General features: G+C 41.3%; 1 protein-coding gene across 10 annotated transcripts in view; it reads right to left on the reverse strand.

Moving 5' to 3' along the window:
* Positions 1–2,185: 2,185 nt before the first annotated feature.
* Positions 2,186–12,671, reverse strand: part of Kdm4c (lysine demethylase 4C) — a 453,670-nt gene continuing 443,184 nt past the window's right edge. For 2 of the 10 annotated variants that reach the window (XM_013069708.3, XM_087183467.1), the window contains one exon: positions 2,186–9,778. In XM_013069708.3, coding sequence (XP_012925162.2) covers positions 9,602–9,778 — 177 coding nt within the window. In that variant the 3' untranslated portion in view covers positions 2,186–9,601. The remainder of the gene's footprint in view (positions 9,779–12,671) is intronic. The other 8 variants (XM_021252814.2, XM_087183463.1, XM_087183461.1 and 5 more) reach the window with 6 other exon arrangements.

Genomic DNA, 12,671 nt, shown 5'->3' on the forward strand with positions numbered 1-12,671 from the left:
TATCGATTGGAAGTTACACTGTGCCTATTGCCCACAAAGTTCAGGGCAAGTGGAAAGTATGAATAGGACCCTGAAAGAAATCCTGACTAAATATGTTCTAGAAACGGGTGGTAGGTGGCCCGATCTACTTCATCTAGCCTTGTTAAGAGTTAGATGTACCCCATATGTTGACAAGTTTACCCCTTTTGAAATCTTGTATGGGAGGCCACCACCACTCCTCCCTAAGTTAAACCTTGAACAGATAGCAAAGAGTTCCTGTGTCGCTTTTTTTTCCCCCATTAAGTTTATTGGTAAATTTTAGGTATAAAATACAGTTACATTCATCATTGGGATCTTGTACCATTACATGAGTATCTGGGTTCTTATTTTTTTTCCCCTTCCCCTGCCCTCTCTTCACCCCCTCCACCCTTCACTATTTGCAAAGACTTTGTTTCCATTTTTTTCCTTTTCTCATATTTTTTCTTTTCCCTTTTTTCCTTTCCCCTAACCATCCCACTTCCCCTGCTCCTTTAGATCTTTGCTTCCTGTCACACAATATCAATTATACATTTTTTAATTTACAATATCAAGATCTAGGAGATATTGCTACAGATTTTACAAAATTTAAAAGGATACAGAGAGCATATTTCAAAAACCTGTTTTGAAATAAATTTGACAACTTCTAAGAAGTACCTTGGAAGAAAAATTGATGAAACTAACTCTGGAGGAAATATAAAATTTGAATAGCACCTATTAAAGAAAGTATATTACTAGCTTGAAAACCTACCTATATGACAACAGCAGGCTCATATACATTTTAACTGATAAATTATATCAGACAATTAAAGCAGAAAAAAGAAGGAACACTTCTCCCCTCATTTTAGGAAATCAACATTGTGCTAATCCTAAAACTGGATAAAGATAATAGAAGAAAAAAGTGCGAACATAGATAGAAATTTATTTAACAAAACAAATTATTAGAAGTCAGATCTGGCAGTATGTAGAAAGTAGTTTTGTTATAGGGATGTCAGTGTTGGTTCAGCATTGGAAGATCTACCCCCAAAAGTCATCATTTTAACAGAGGAAAGGAAAAAGCCATATGATCCTGTCACTAGTTGGAGAAGAAGTATTGGACTAAATTCCACAGCTGTTCGTGGTAAAAGGTATCAGGAGACTAGAAGTAGAACAGAATCTTCTCAACAGATTAAAGACATGTACTCCATACTTCCAGCGAGAACGCCTCATATGAATGGAGAAGATACAATGCTTTCTCCTTAAGGTGGGGAACAAGGGCAGATATGCTTACTCTTTATCTGTCCATTAAACTTTGAAACCTAGGCCCCACCAAAATAGTCTGGCAATAAAATGACACAATTAGGATAGGATTGGCAAGGTAGAAGCAAAATATTTATATGTAGATGAAATGATCATCTACAGAGAAAATACTAAGAAATCTCTAGGAGCCCCTAGAACTTGTATTTGAATTTAGCAGGATTAGAAAACACAAGGTATATATAAAAATTCAGGTCTGTGTATATCTGCTATAAATGAAGAATTGGATATTGAAATTTAAAAGTTATGTTGGAGTACAAAGGACCTAGAAAAGTTAAAAAAAACAAAAACAGTGTTGGAACACATTTAGTACCTAATTTTAAGACTTCTTCTAAAGCTACAGTAATCAAGGCAGTGTTGGTGTAAGGAAAGACATATAGATCATTGGAATAAAACAGGGAATGTAGAAATAGAACCACACATATATGGTCCACTGAGTTTTGAAAGATTATTTAACATTAGCATTTTATAGAATATAAACTCAATTCAAGAGCCGAGGAAGAGAGAGTGTTTTCAGCAAATGGCACTAGAACACCTGGTATCTGTATATAAAAAATTAACCTCAACCCTTTATTTCCATACATAAAAATAACTTGAACGGATCTATGAACCTAAATATGAAAGCCTAAAAGTATAAAACTTTAAGAAGAAATTATAAGGGAAAATGTTTATGAATTCAGGGTAGGCAAGAACTACCTTGGATACAAAAGACATGATGTATAAAAGAAAAAAATTGATCAATGAGATTCCATCAAAATTTAGAACTTTAAATGACATCATTAAAATGAAAAGTCATCCTTAAACAGACCATATTTACAATGCATATAGCCTATGACCAGAATATATAAAGAATTCTTAGAGCTCATTAATAGACAACCCAATTAAAAAGTAGACATAAGATGATAAATAGCCAGTATAGCACAAGGAAAGGTGTGCAGCTCTAGAATCAGAAAAATACTAATCAGTACAATAACAAGATTGAATTATACAGTCATTAGGGAGATGAAGTTAAAAGTTTTAAAAGCCTTGTCATGACTTTTTCTTTTTGTTGGATTCTCCCCCTTTGCATTTAATTTGTCACGCCCAGTGGATTCATTCTGCTGGGTTTCCTGGGGTTGTGATCCTCATTGTCTTTTCCTAGGATGTTGTCTAAAATTTTTTGGAGTGCCGCTTTGATATTCATGAGGTGTTCCTGAGGTGCTCTTTATCATGAAAGTATCTTATTTCTCCATCAATTTTGAAAGATAGTTTTGCAGGGTACTTCAGTCTGTGTTGGAGGCTGTTTTCCTTTAGGACTTGAAATACATCACTCCAAGCTCTTCTTGCCTTGAGGGTTTGCATTGAGAAGTCTGCTGTGATTCTGATGGGCTTTCCTTTGTATGTGAGTTGTTTCTTTTCTCTCACTGCTTGTAGAATTTTGTTCTTCTGTTGGATTTCTGGAATCCTATTATATGCCTATGTGTAGATTTTTTTTTTAATCAAGGCTAGCTGGAGTCCTACATGCCTCACTTTTCTGTATGTCAAGTTCCTTTCCCCTGCTTGGGAAGCTTTCTGCCATCACTTCTGTGAACAGTTTCATGTCATCTGCACTCTCTCCTCTTTCTTCATTGACTCCAATCAGTCTTATGTTATTCTTAGTTGCATCGTCTAGCAGCTGCTGGCTTGATTTCTCATGGTCCCTTGAAATTTTAAAGCAATTTTTCTTTTCCTGGTCACTAATTGCAATCTTTTCTTCTATATCTGAAATTCTATCCTCACATTGGTTCATTCTGCTGCTCAGACTTTCAATAGAGTTTTTAATCTCCTGGAAATCTGTTTGCATCTGTTTTATGGATTCCATTTGTTTCCTATGTTGGGCTTCCATCATGTTCCTCAGATCCTCTATTTTTTTATCTGTGTCCTCTCTAGATGTATTAATCATGTCTTGCACCATGAGCACAATCTTTGCTGTTATGTGAGAAATTATTTCTGATTTCATTTTTTCCAGATCTTCTTTCTTTGCTAGTTCAGGGAGTCCAGGTGATTAAATATCAGATTGTTCCATCTTGTTTCCCTTTGGGGTTGCTGTAGGTGATCTGGAAGTCTGTTTTTGAGGCTTGTTTACGTGTCTTCTCATTTCCACGGTGGGGGAGGGGGGTCCTTCTGGTGCCCACAGGGCTCATCTTCTCTGCCTTAGGAGCTTGGGATGGCAGTGAGGAAGCTTCCTTCCGGGTGCTGGGACTGGCTCAGCTTCTCTGCCCTAGGAGTGTGGGATGGCAGCAGGGGAGCTTCCTTCCGGGTGCCTCTTGTGTCTCTTTACTTCAGTCTCTTCAAGCCTTACAAATTCTTCAGAGTGAGATCTAGGCTACAATACAACAGGCTCAAGAAAAACCCTTTGCAACATTCCAGCCCCACAGTTTCAAGCCAGGAGACCTGGTCCTGATATGCTTGGTTTGCTTGCACCAAGGGCTTGACTAAATACATTCCCAAATCAGTCTTGGCTACCCAATCTGCCACTTTATTTTGTGTCACCGTGTATGTTATTCCACAAGTCTTGGATTCTAATGGAAAAGGGGGCCAGGAACATCTAGGATTAACCACTGAACTCTATAGGTGTAAACGGGCTGCCCCCGTTTTAGTGTCCATTCTGGTGGGATTAGGAATAGCTGGGTCAGCGGCTATTGGAACTTCCTCCCTGATCCTTCAGGACACAAATTTTAAAGCCCTAAGCCACCAAGTAGCCAGAGATTTGGGTCGCCTGAAAGGCTCGATCTCCAGATTAAAAAAACAGGTTGATTCCCTAGCTGAGATGGTCCGACAAATCCAAGGGGACTTGACCTCCTGTTCATGAAACAAAAAGGGTTATGCGTAGCCCTAAAAAAAAAACCCTATCACTTCTATGCTAACAGTTAACCACCCTAGTTTCTGCTGTAACAGGCACCCTAGCTATCTTACTTCTGCTTTTGCTCATGAGACCTTATATTATAAATGCTCCGACTAAACATGTTAGACAGAGGGTTGATGCAGTTAAACTAATGGTGTTCAGACAAAATTATGAGATTTTAAAAGACGTTTTTTAAAAAAATTCAAAGAGTAAATACAGGAATCAAAGATTTGATTAAGTTACAAGAACCAGTGGGGAATGAAGGACCCTAGTTAGCAAGACAGACTCCATATTGCTGCTTGACTCACCTGCCTGCCCTTTAGATGAACTCAGGAGGAAGCTTAAAAACCTCCTCCCCTTAGAAAGTCTCTTTAGAAATAACAATCAACTATTGTTTTACAAATGTCCTAACAGCAGGATGTTCTGCTTCTGTACCTTTTGCTTGCTTTGCTAGTTCTATCCCATGGGGGGGGGGGACTAGAAACTGCTGGCCTCAAAGGTGTATAAAACATGTTTGTCTCCCCCCAATCGAGGCTTGAGTCTGATGCTCGGCTCCGGTTCCAGCCGGTAATAAACTCCTGTGTGGATTTGATATCGGTCTCTGGTTGGTTCTTTCTCTCTGGGTGTAACAGTCATTATACACAGGAAGTATGATAAAAAATATGGTCATTGCTTACATTTTAAAATTATAGTAAGAGACACACTACCATTAATCTCCCTCCAAATACCACCCCCTGGCTTCAAACACACGTAACCCATCCTTCTCACCACTTTGAGGCAGGTCTAGAAGCCATCTTTCATGTCTTTAGTTGAGCCATCAATGTTGCCTCAATGTCCTGACTTACCTTCACTGTCACTTTGACTTTGAGGAGGAGTCAGAAGTCACATGGTGCCAGATCTGGTGAATAAGGTGGATGAGAGAACACACTGTAATGTTTTTACAAACTTGCCTTTTGTTTGGATGGCACTCAGGAGCGGCACTAACTAGGTATTTTGGCCACCCCTTCTGTTAATGTTGTATGTTGCAATAATACATGTATACAAACCAGGCATGGTGGCACCCACCTGTAATTTCAGCACTGTAGGAGGCCAAGGCAGGAAGATCATAAGTTCGAACCTGGTGGGGTCAACTTAGAGAACCTGTCCAAAAATTTAAAAAATGGGGACCAGGGATTTAGCTCAGTGGCACCGTGCCTGCTTCACAAGCACAAGGTCCTGAGTTTGATCCCTGGTACTGGAAAAAAAAAATGGCTGAGGATGAAGCTCAGTGTGAAGGGCCTGGGTTCAATCCCCAGTACTGCAAAAACATTTTTAAAAGTACATAAAAATACTGATCATATCGGGGTAATTGTCATATCCATCGTCTCAAATATTCTCTACCTTGAATCCTCATGCCCTTTCCTCCCTCAGGATTCCTCCATCAATTATTCACTTTAGATCTTTTACCTCTGACTTCCAACTAAACCTCTACCCTTAGAAATAAGTTAATAAGAAAAAGTGAGGACTTTTTCTTCTGGTTGCGGCGGATTATTGCTCCCTAAGAATAATTAAAGATCCTAGTGGCACAGGGGACCTGGCCTGGGTGCTGCTCCCTGTGCATCCCCAGCATTGACTGAGTGGAGACCAAGTGGGAATTGAGGCTTCACCTCTCCTGCCCAACTGAGGAGCAGCGGGTGGTCAGAGGCCAGAATGATTTAAGACTGAGTAGGATTTCCCAGAACAGGCAGGCACTACTCAATCTCCCAACTAGAGAATAGAAAGAGGACCCAGGAGAGCACAGAGCTAAAGAAAGGCAGTCTTTAAACAGGCACAGGCACGGGCACGGGATGCCCTACTCACAGATGAAGCTGACCTATACTAACTCACCAAAGGCCGGAGCAGTGAACTAACAATTGCCATCGTGTGCAAGTCTTCAGGGTGGCCTCTAGGACGCACACAAATAAAAAAGGTCAGAAGAGCACTGTCAGGCCCTAAAAAGGAAACCGGCCACGAATAATGATGATGCCTCCCACATTCATATCTCTAGTGCTAACCTTTCTTTAGAGTTTAAGACTCATCTATCCCTTATCCCATTTGGGTAAGATTGAGAATCCTTTTTTTCCCTCATAAATTTAGAAGGTTGATTAATTCAAATTACTTAACCTTTTGGAGTCTTAGTCTCACCCCATAAAAAAGGGTAATGATACTTACTTTGCTGATTTATTGGAGAGGTTAACCAAGATAAATACCCCTAAGGGTGAGTATACACAATATATGCTCAATACATCATTAATATCAACTGCTCTTGCAGAGCTCCATTTCCTCAAGATACTTGTACCTTCTCGAGACTGAACATGGAGTTTCTGAGCCACCTGACCCCTTGCTGGAGAGCCTAGGCCTCCTCAGAGTGTGGGAGTCATTTTCCCCAGTGGTCAGGGCTGTTTTCCTACAACTCGCTGGCCAGCAGGATGTAGAACATCTTGGATGACTGCACATCTAAGTTCAAAGAAAGATTTTGTAGTCAACTGAGTCTTGCAAGTAACCAATTACTTCATGTAAAGAGAATGCCTGAGGATCTCTGGTTAGCTTCAAGTTTGTGGGGCTGATTTATATCTAAGATGAAGATTGTTTCACTTCAGATCTCTTTGACTTAAAGGCAAAAATAAAGCACAATGTTATCTTGCAGCAGATATTACTCCAGTGATTATTCAGAGGACCTCCAGGCCATGTACAGTAAAAAAGGCATGAAGGGCCTTGTTTCCTATCAGACTAGTAGAAGGAGAAGCTGCTGTCATATTCACCCCCACCCAGCTTGTATTCCGAGCCTCCACATTTTCATACACTGTAACCTAGTAGAAATCTGTAATGTATGATGAGAAGCCATGTGATTCTTCAATGGCTGTTTCTTCTCAATTTCTCTCCAGTTGAACTAAAAAGGAAGTCACTTAATGTAAACTGACAAGGATCATACTGTCATTTCCAACATACGTAAAGGAATTAAAATGTTGTGAAATATGGCAACCAGCTTTTACTAATCCTTTAACTTCAAGATAAAAAGGTTGCAATTAGTAGTACATTAGAATTGTCACAGTTAAGCAATTTTTTTTGTCACTCAGGACTTTTAATAGATTTCATGCTACACATACACAGTAAAAATGCAGTTAGGGTAACAGAAGAAATTAAAATTACAATTGAGGTGTCATTCAGTAAGTAAAAGTGCCTTAATGGTCTGTCTAGTCATAAAGCTAATAAGCCACTTTATGCAGAATGCAGTAAAACAAAGGTGCCCTTCTTAATAGCCAGCATACATTTGAGGCTAGGACTATTTTTCAAGGCCATATACAGGTGTGCTTGGTTATAGGAACATTACCTAAGTGAGACCACAAAGAATGGCTGTATTTGAGATTACATAGGGCTCTGCATATTTTCTTCCTATGGCAGCCAATCAAAAATCTTGCTGACAGGCAAACTTGTAGGGAATGAATGATCTTATTTAGATTAATTCCTCTTAATGCTTTATACAGGCTTGCTTTCCTGGCCTGTTGTGGAAAGAGCAGGTCAACTCCATTTAAAACCCAAAGATAGAAAATTCAAGCTTGATGACTTGATAAAATACATGATGATAGGAGTGGAGAATGTGGTGAGCTGCCCAGTCTCCATACAGCTGGTGGCTCCACCCCAGCTCCGAGGTCAGCCACAAGGCACTGGAAACCAAGCACTCACCAATATGCACCCCAGAGGACTGAGTTTCAGCTGTGCCATGGCTGTCATTACCGGTTTAGTACTTCGCTCTCCATCCAACCTTCGGATACCTGCTCCCTTGGCTGTGAAACTCTGAAATGAACTCCCAATCCCCCGATCAGCCCTTTTACCCATGGGATGCTCACCAACAGCCAGGAAGCCTGAAATGTACTCAGCTGGGCTTGCTCTCCTGCCCCCACCACTGCCATGCGAGGAGCATCCCTGGGCTAGCACATTGGTGCATGAGGCTGCAGGGAGGCATATAAATCCCTGTGTGAGCTAGCCCAGCCCAGGGCCGGCACAGCTGCCCAGCAGAGCCCGAGCCCAGCTCAGCCAACTGAAGACCTGTGAGCATTTATTTATGTTTCTTGCTACATGCCCCACAAGTCTGGGATAACTGTGATCTAGTCAGGAAGTGGAGTGTAAGGCTTGTGTGCTCTGAGGCCTTCCCTTCCCTCCACTGCTCCCTAGTAAAGTAAGAAGATGGACTCCAGCACCTCCAGTCCCTTCCAAAGAAAACTGGGACCAGGAAACCTGGGGTGAAAAGTGCTACAGAATCCAGGGTCTCAGATTAATCAGTGCCTATGAGGAGTGAGGAAAATCTTCAGCTGGTACTGTGGGCAGGCAGTGAGCCTTTCTCACACACACACTGCCACAGGTGTCCTCGCGACTACATAAACAGTCAGTACCAGAACAAGAGCCTAAAAAGCAGGGCTGCAGTACATTTTGACAGCCGGTTCCCCAAGAAAACACGTTTTTAAACTGGTTTAAACCCGGATAAAAAAGAAAGTCAGAAGACAGGATAGGAGAAAATGGAAATCTTTATTTTTTAAACACTAGTACGTTTTCAGGATGTTTTAAAAAGGAAAAATCATGTTACATTAGTTCAAAATTATGCATCAAGGCATATTTATTTAAACTCTAATTTTACAAATACATAATGAAAGAAACATTTTATAAATATCTACTTAGAATAGGTACTATGAAAAAAAGTGTTTAAAAATAACAACCCAGATCTCCCTCTTTAAATATATAAAATTCCCATAGAATTCACAAGAATTCTTCCTCAAGAGCCAAAAATTTCATTTCACAAAGGCCAGCTCAGTTCTCATCGGATGCAATCAAAAGTAACAGGAATATAAAAAAATGTAAAAGTACTGTACAAGGGAATACAGATAGCACACGGGTAAATCTCATTACCATACATGCCATTTGGGTTTTAAAAATGTTTTATAAAAACTGCCATTTGAAACAAATAAGTGAGAGTCCTTCCCTGACTGTGAAAAATATATAAATGATCGCCCTCCCACTGGGTTAGGAGGCTGTGCCTGCCACTGGCCATAGGAAAGTGCCATGTGTTTCCGGACAAGCCCCTGAGCATCTTGGGGCCCGCCTTCCCTTGGCAGTGGCTTTTGCTAGTGGGTCATTCATTACTACATCCTTTCACTTAGAAAAGTTCTTTGGGATCAGAGAAGATAATTGCTCACAAATAAAACCAAGACTAGGGGATGACTGAGGTTGCAGAATCCAACTAATAGTATGAGTACTTGGTTTGGTGACCAAATGCTGGCAGTCTGGTTTACCACTGCCAGAGACAAACCCAGCCACCTACACCCCAGCACAACACATGGACAGCCCAAGGCTGGCCCTGCATCTCCTCTCTTCTGGCCCCAGCTGTGCTCTGTTGCCCGAAGCAGTGGATGTGCACTACTGTCTCTTCTGACACTTCTTCTGGAAAGAACTCTTCAAAAAAGTGCGATACACAGGGTCATCCACATACTCGTTCTTAAACCTGGAGCTGAGCACTCTTTGTCTCTTCCTCTCCCCTTGGATTATGTCTGCTCCATAAAATGTGTCTTCAAATCGCATGTCAGAGGCTGTGGACTGTAAGCAGCTAGTGTTACTTTGTGGCATTTGACAATCACAGGACTGAACAGAGATCTGATTCTGCGAGCACAGAGGGGAAAGGGACAGAGTCTGGGGCCTGGTTTAGGGTAAAAGGGCCCCACCGTGGCTTTGGGTTCTCCCTCACAACCCCCCAAAAGGCTCCATTTGGCCCCACTTGTTCCAAGAACTCCAACCTATGCCACTGCCCAGTCCCGGGACCTTCTTCATTCTTCATTTCTTCTCAGCTCTTGCCTAGCCAGGACTTTGGCAAATTTGTCAACAGTCATTCCTAATTCACCCTTATTCCTACTTACATTTGGCGTTTGCCCCATTACTTCCTTGAAACTGTCCTTGTTAAAATCCTACTTGTGAGGTCCTATGATACTTTTCTATTCCAAACTTATTTGACTATTATGTCACCAACTACTGCTTGAAGCTCTTTTCTCTGCTGTTTTGTAAGCCCTTCCTCGTGTCCCTTCTCCTCCCCCATTGCTCATTTTTGATGTCACAGGGGTTCCCTTTCTTGACTATCTGTTCAACTCTGATACTGGTGGGTTCTATGTTCAGTCTTTTCCTCTCCAGGTGACCTCCTTAGGCCTTCATGCCCATGTTTGTGGCTTCAACGCCTGCCTTTACTTCAAGGACACACATCTCTCACTGCAGTTCCTATCTCCTGTGCTCAGGCCTGCACGCATCTGCCCGGCAGGTACTCAGCGTCTATCTCTAAGGCACTTCAAATTAATCTGCGTTCAACTGAACCCAAGTCTTCCTTCTCCATTACAGACCTCCCTACATTCCATAAACTGCACTATCACCCTCATCTCTCCAATTACACTGGCCAGAAACCTAAAGGCATCAGTCCTGCCTTGTCCTTGCGTCCTGTTCAGGACCCCTCCTCCATATACCCTAGTGCCCTCCTGACCCTGTCATGCATGCTCTCACATCTCCTACCAAGCCACCACAGAAAAGTTATAGACCCAATCTCTCTCCCACAAAACCAGTGGTAGAAAGCTCTCCAGAAATTCGCCTGGTCATGTGTCCCTGCTTATAATCTTTCAGCAGCCCCACAGGCTTCAAGGTGACATACACAGTTCTGAGGCGGCACTTAACACAACCTGGCATAATCCTACCCCCTTCTGGGACAGACTGAATTGCTCCCATTCCTGGCCATGCTTATCTGGCTAAGGCCTCATGCTCCTCTGTCCTGGACACACTGCTTGGTTTCCACGGAAGACACTCTCTCTTCTCTGCCACAGCAGACGTGAGCATCTTGTAACCCTTCGCATCAGTGCAACAGAAGGAGGGTAGTGACAGAGATAAGGGGCAAGTGAATTTCTTCCCACCAGCTGTTCCCTGAAGGAAAAAGGGAGTGTGTACCAAATATTGTGTTGCTTACACCATGCAACACAACCAGAACTCAGTGTCACTGTGCAGTAGATTCCAAGGGAAGTTGTAGAGACTTTTCCTGTGATACTCAGGGAAAGCACAAAGTGTATAGTAAAAGCACTATTTCTGCTTCCCAGTTCCCTATTCTGTCACCTGAAATACATTCCCAGTGATTTTCAGTAAGGTGGATGACTTTTAACAATAGTAATGTAAAGTACATCTCACAAAGACCATCTGCCCTGACTGGTGACAAAGCAGAGTCCAGTTTCAGACTTGAAAACACATTGCAAACAAAGAAAGACAAGGAAAGTGTGAAGTACAAAGAAGCCTGAAAACTTCATTCAACTTTGGTAATTTATAATTAACTAGGAATCTGTCCATTTCTTCTGCATTTTCCATCTTACTGGCATACAGGTTCTTGAAGTAGGTATTGATGATGATAACGTAATTAAAAACATACCAACTAAGAAAATCCTGGGTCTTGATGGCCTCACTGCCGAATTCTACAAGATATTTAGAGACGAACTACTGCCACTACTGTTTAAACGCTTCAATGAAATTAAAAGGGAAGCTATCCTCCGAAATTCATTCCTGGAAGCAAGCATCACCTTGATCCCCAAAGCAGAGAAAGACCCAACCAAAAAAAGAGAACCATAGGCCAATCTCACTAATGAACGTAGATGCAAAAATCCTTAATAAGATACTGGCAAATAGAATGCAGATCACCAAGAAGATCCTACACCCTGATCAAGTGGGATTCATCCCACAGATGCAGGGATGGTTCAACACATGCAAAGCAATCAATGTAATACACTATATCAATAGAGCCAAGGACAAAAACCATATGATCATCTCCATAGACATAGAAAAAGCATTTGACAAAATCCAGCATGCATTTATGATAAACACCCTACAAAAAATTGGAATAGACAGTCTCTACCTGTGTCTGATAAAACACATCTATGAAAAACCAATAGCCAATATCATACTAAATGGTCCAAAACTGAAATCCTTCACACTCAAATCAGGAACAAGACAAGGATGTCCACTATCACCACTCCTGTTCAATATACTCTTGGAAACATTAGCCACAGCAATTAGATAAGAGAAAGAAATAAAAGGAATAAAGATAGGAAATGAAGAACTCAAATTGTCATTATTTGCAGATGACATGATACTCTCTATCAAAGACCCCAAGAACTCCACCAAAAGTCTTCTAGACTTAATAACCAAATTCAGTAGAGTAGCTGGATACAAGATCAACACAAAAAATCAATAGCTTTTCTCTATACGAACAACAGACTGAGAGAGAAATAGGGCAAACAATTCCTTTCACAATAGCATCCAAAAAGCTGAAATTCCTAGGAATCAACCTAACGAAAGAAATCAAAGACCTCTTCTCTGAAAACTATAGCACTCTGAAAAGAGAGATTGAAGATGATATCAGAAAATGGACAGACATCCCCTGCTCCTGGGTAGGAAGGATTAATAGAGTGAAAATGGC

Source organism: Heterocephalus glaber, unplaced genomic scaffold (assembly GCF_053883595.1).
Source record: "Heterocephalus glaber isolate CG9 unplaced genomic scaffold, H.glaber_assembly_v1.0 deba00001481, whole genome shotgun sequence".
NCBI classification, from domain to species: domain Eukaryota; kingdom Metazoa; phylum Chordata; class Mammalia; order Rodentia; family Bathyergidae; genus Heterocephalus; species Heterocephalus glaber.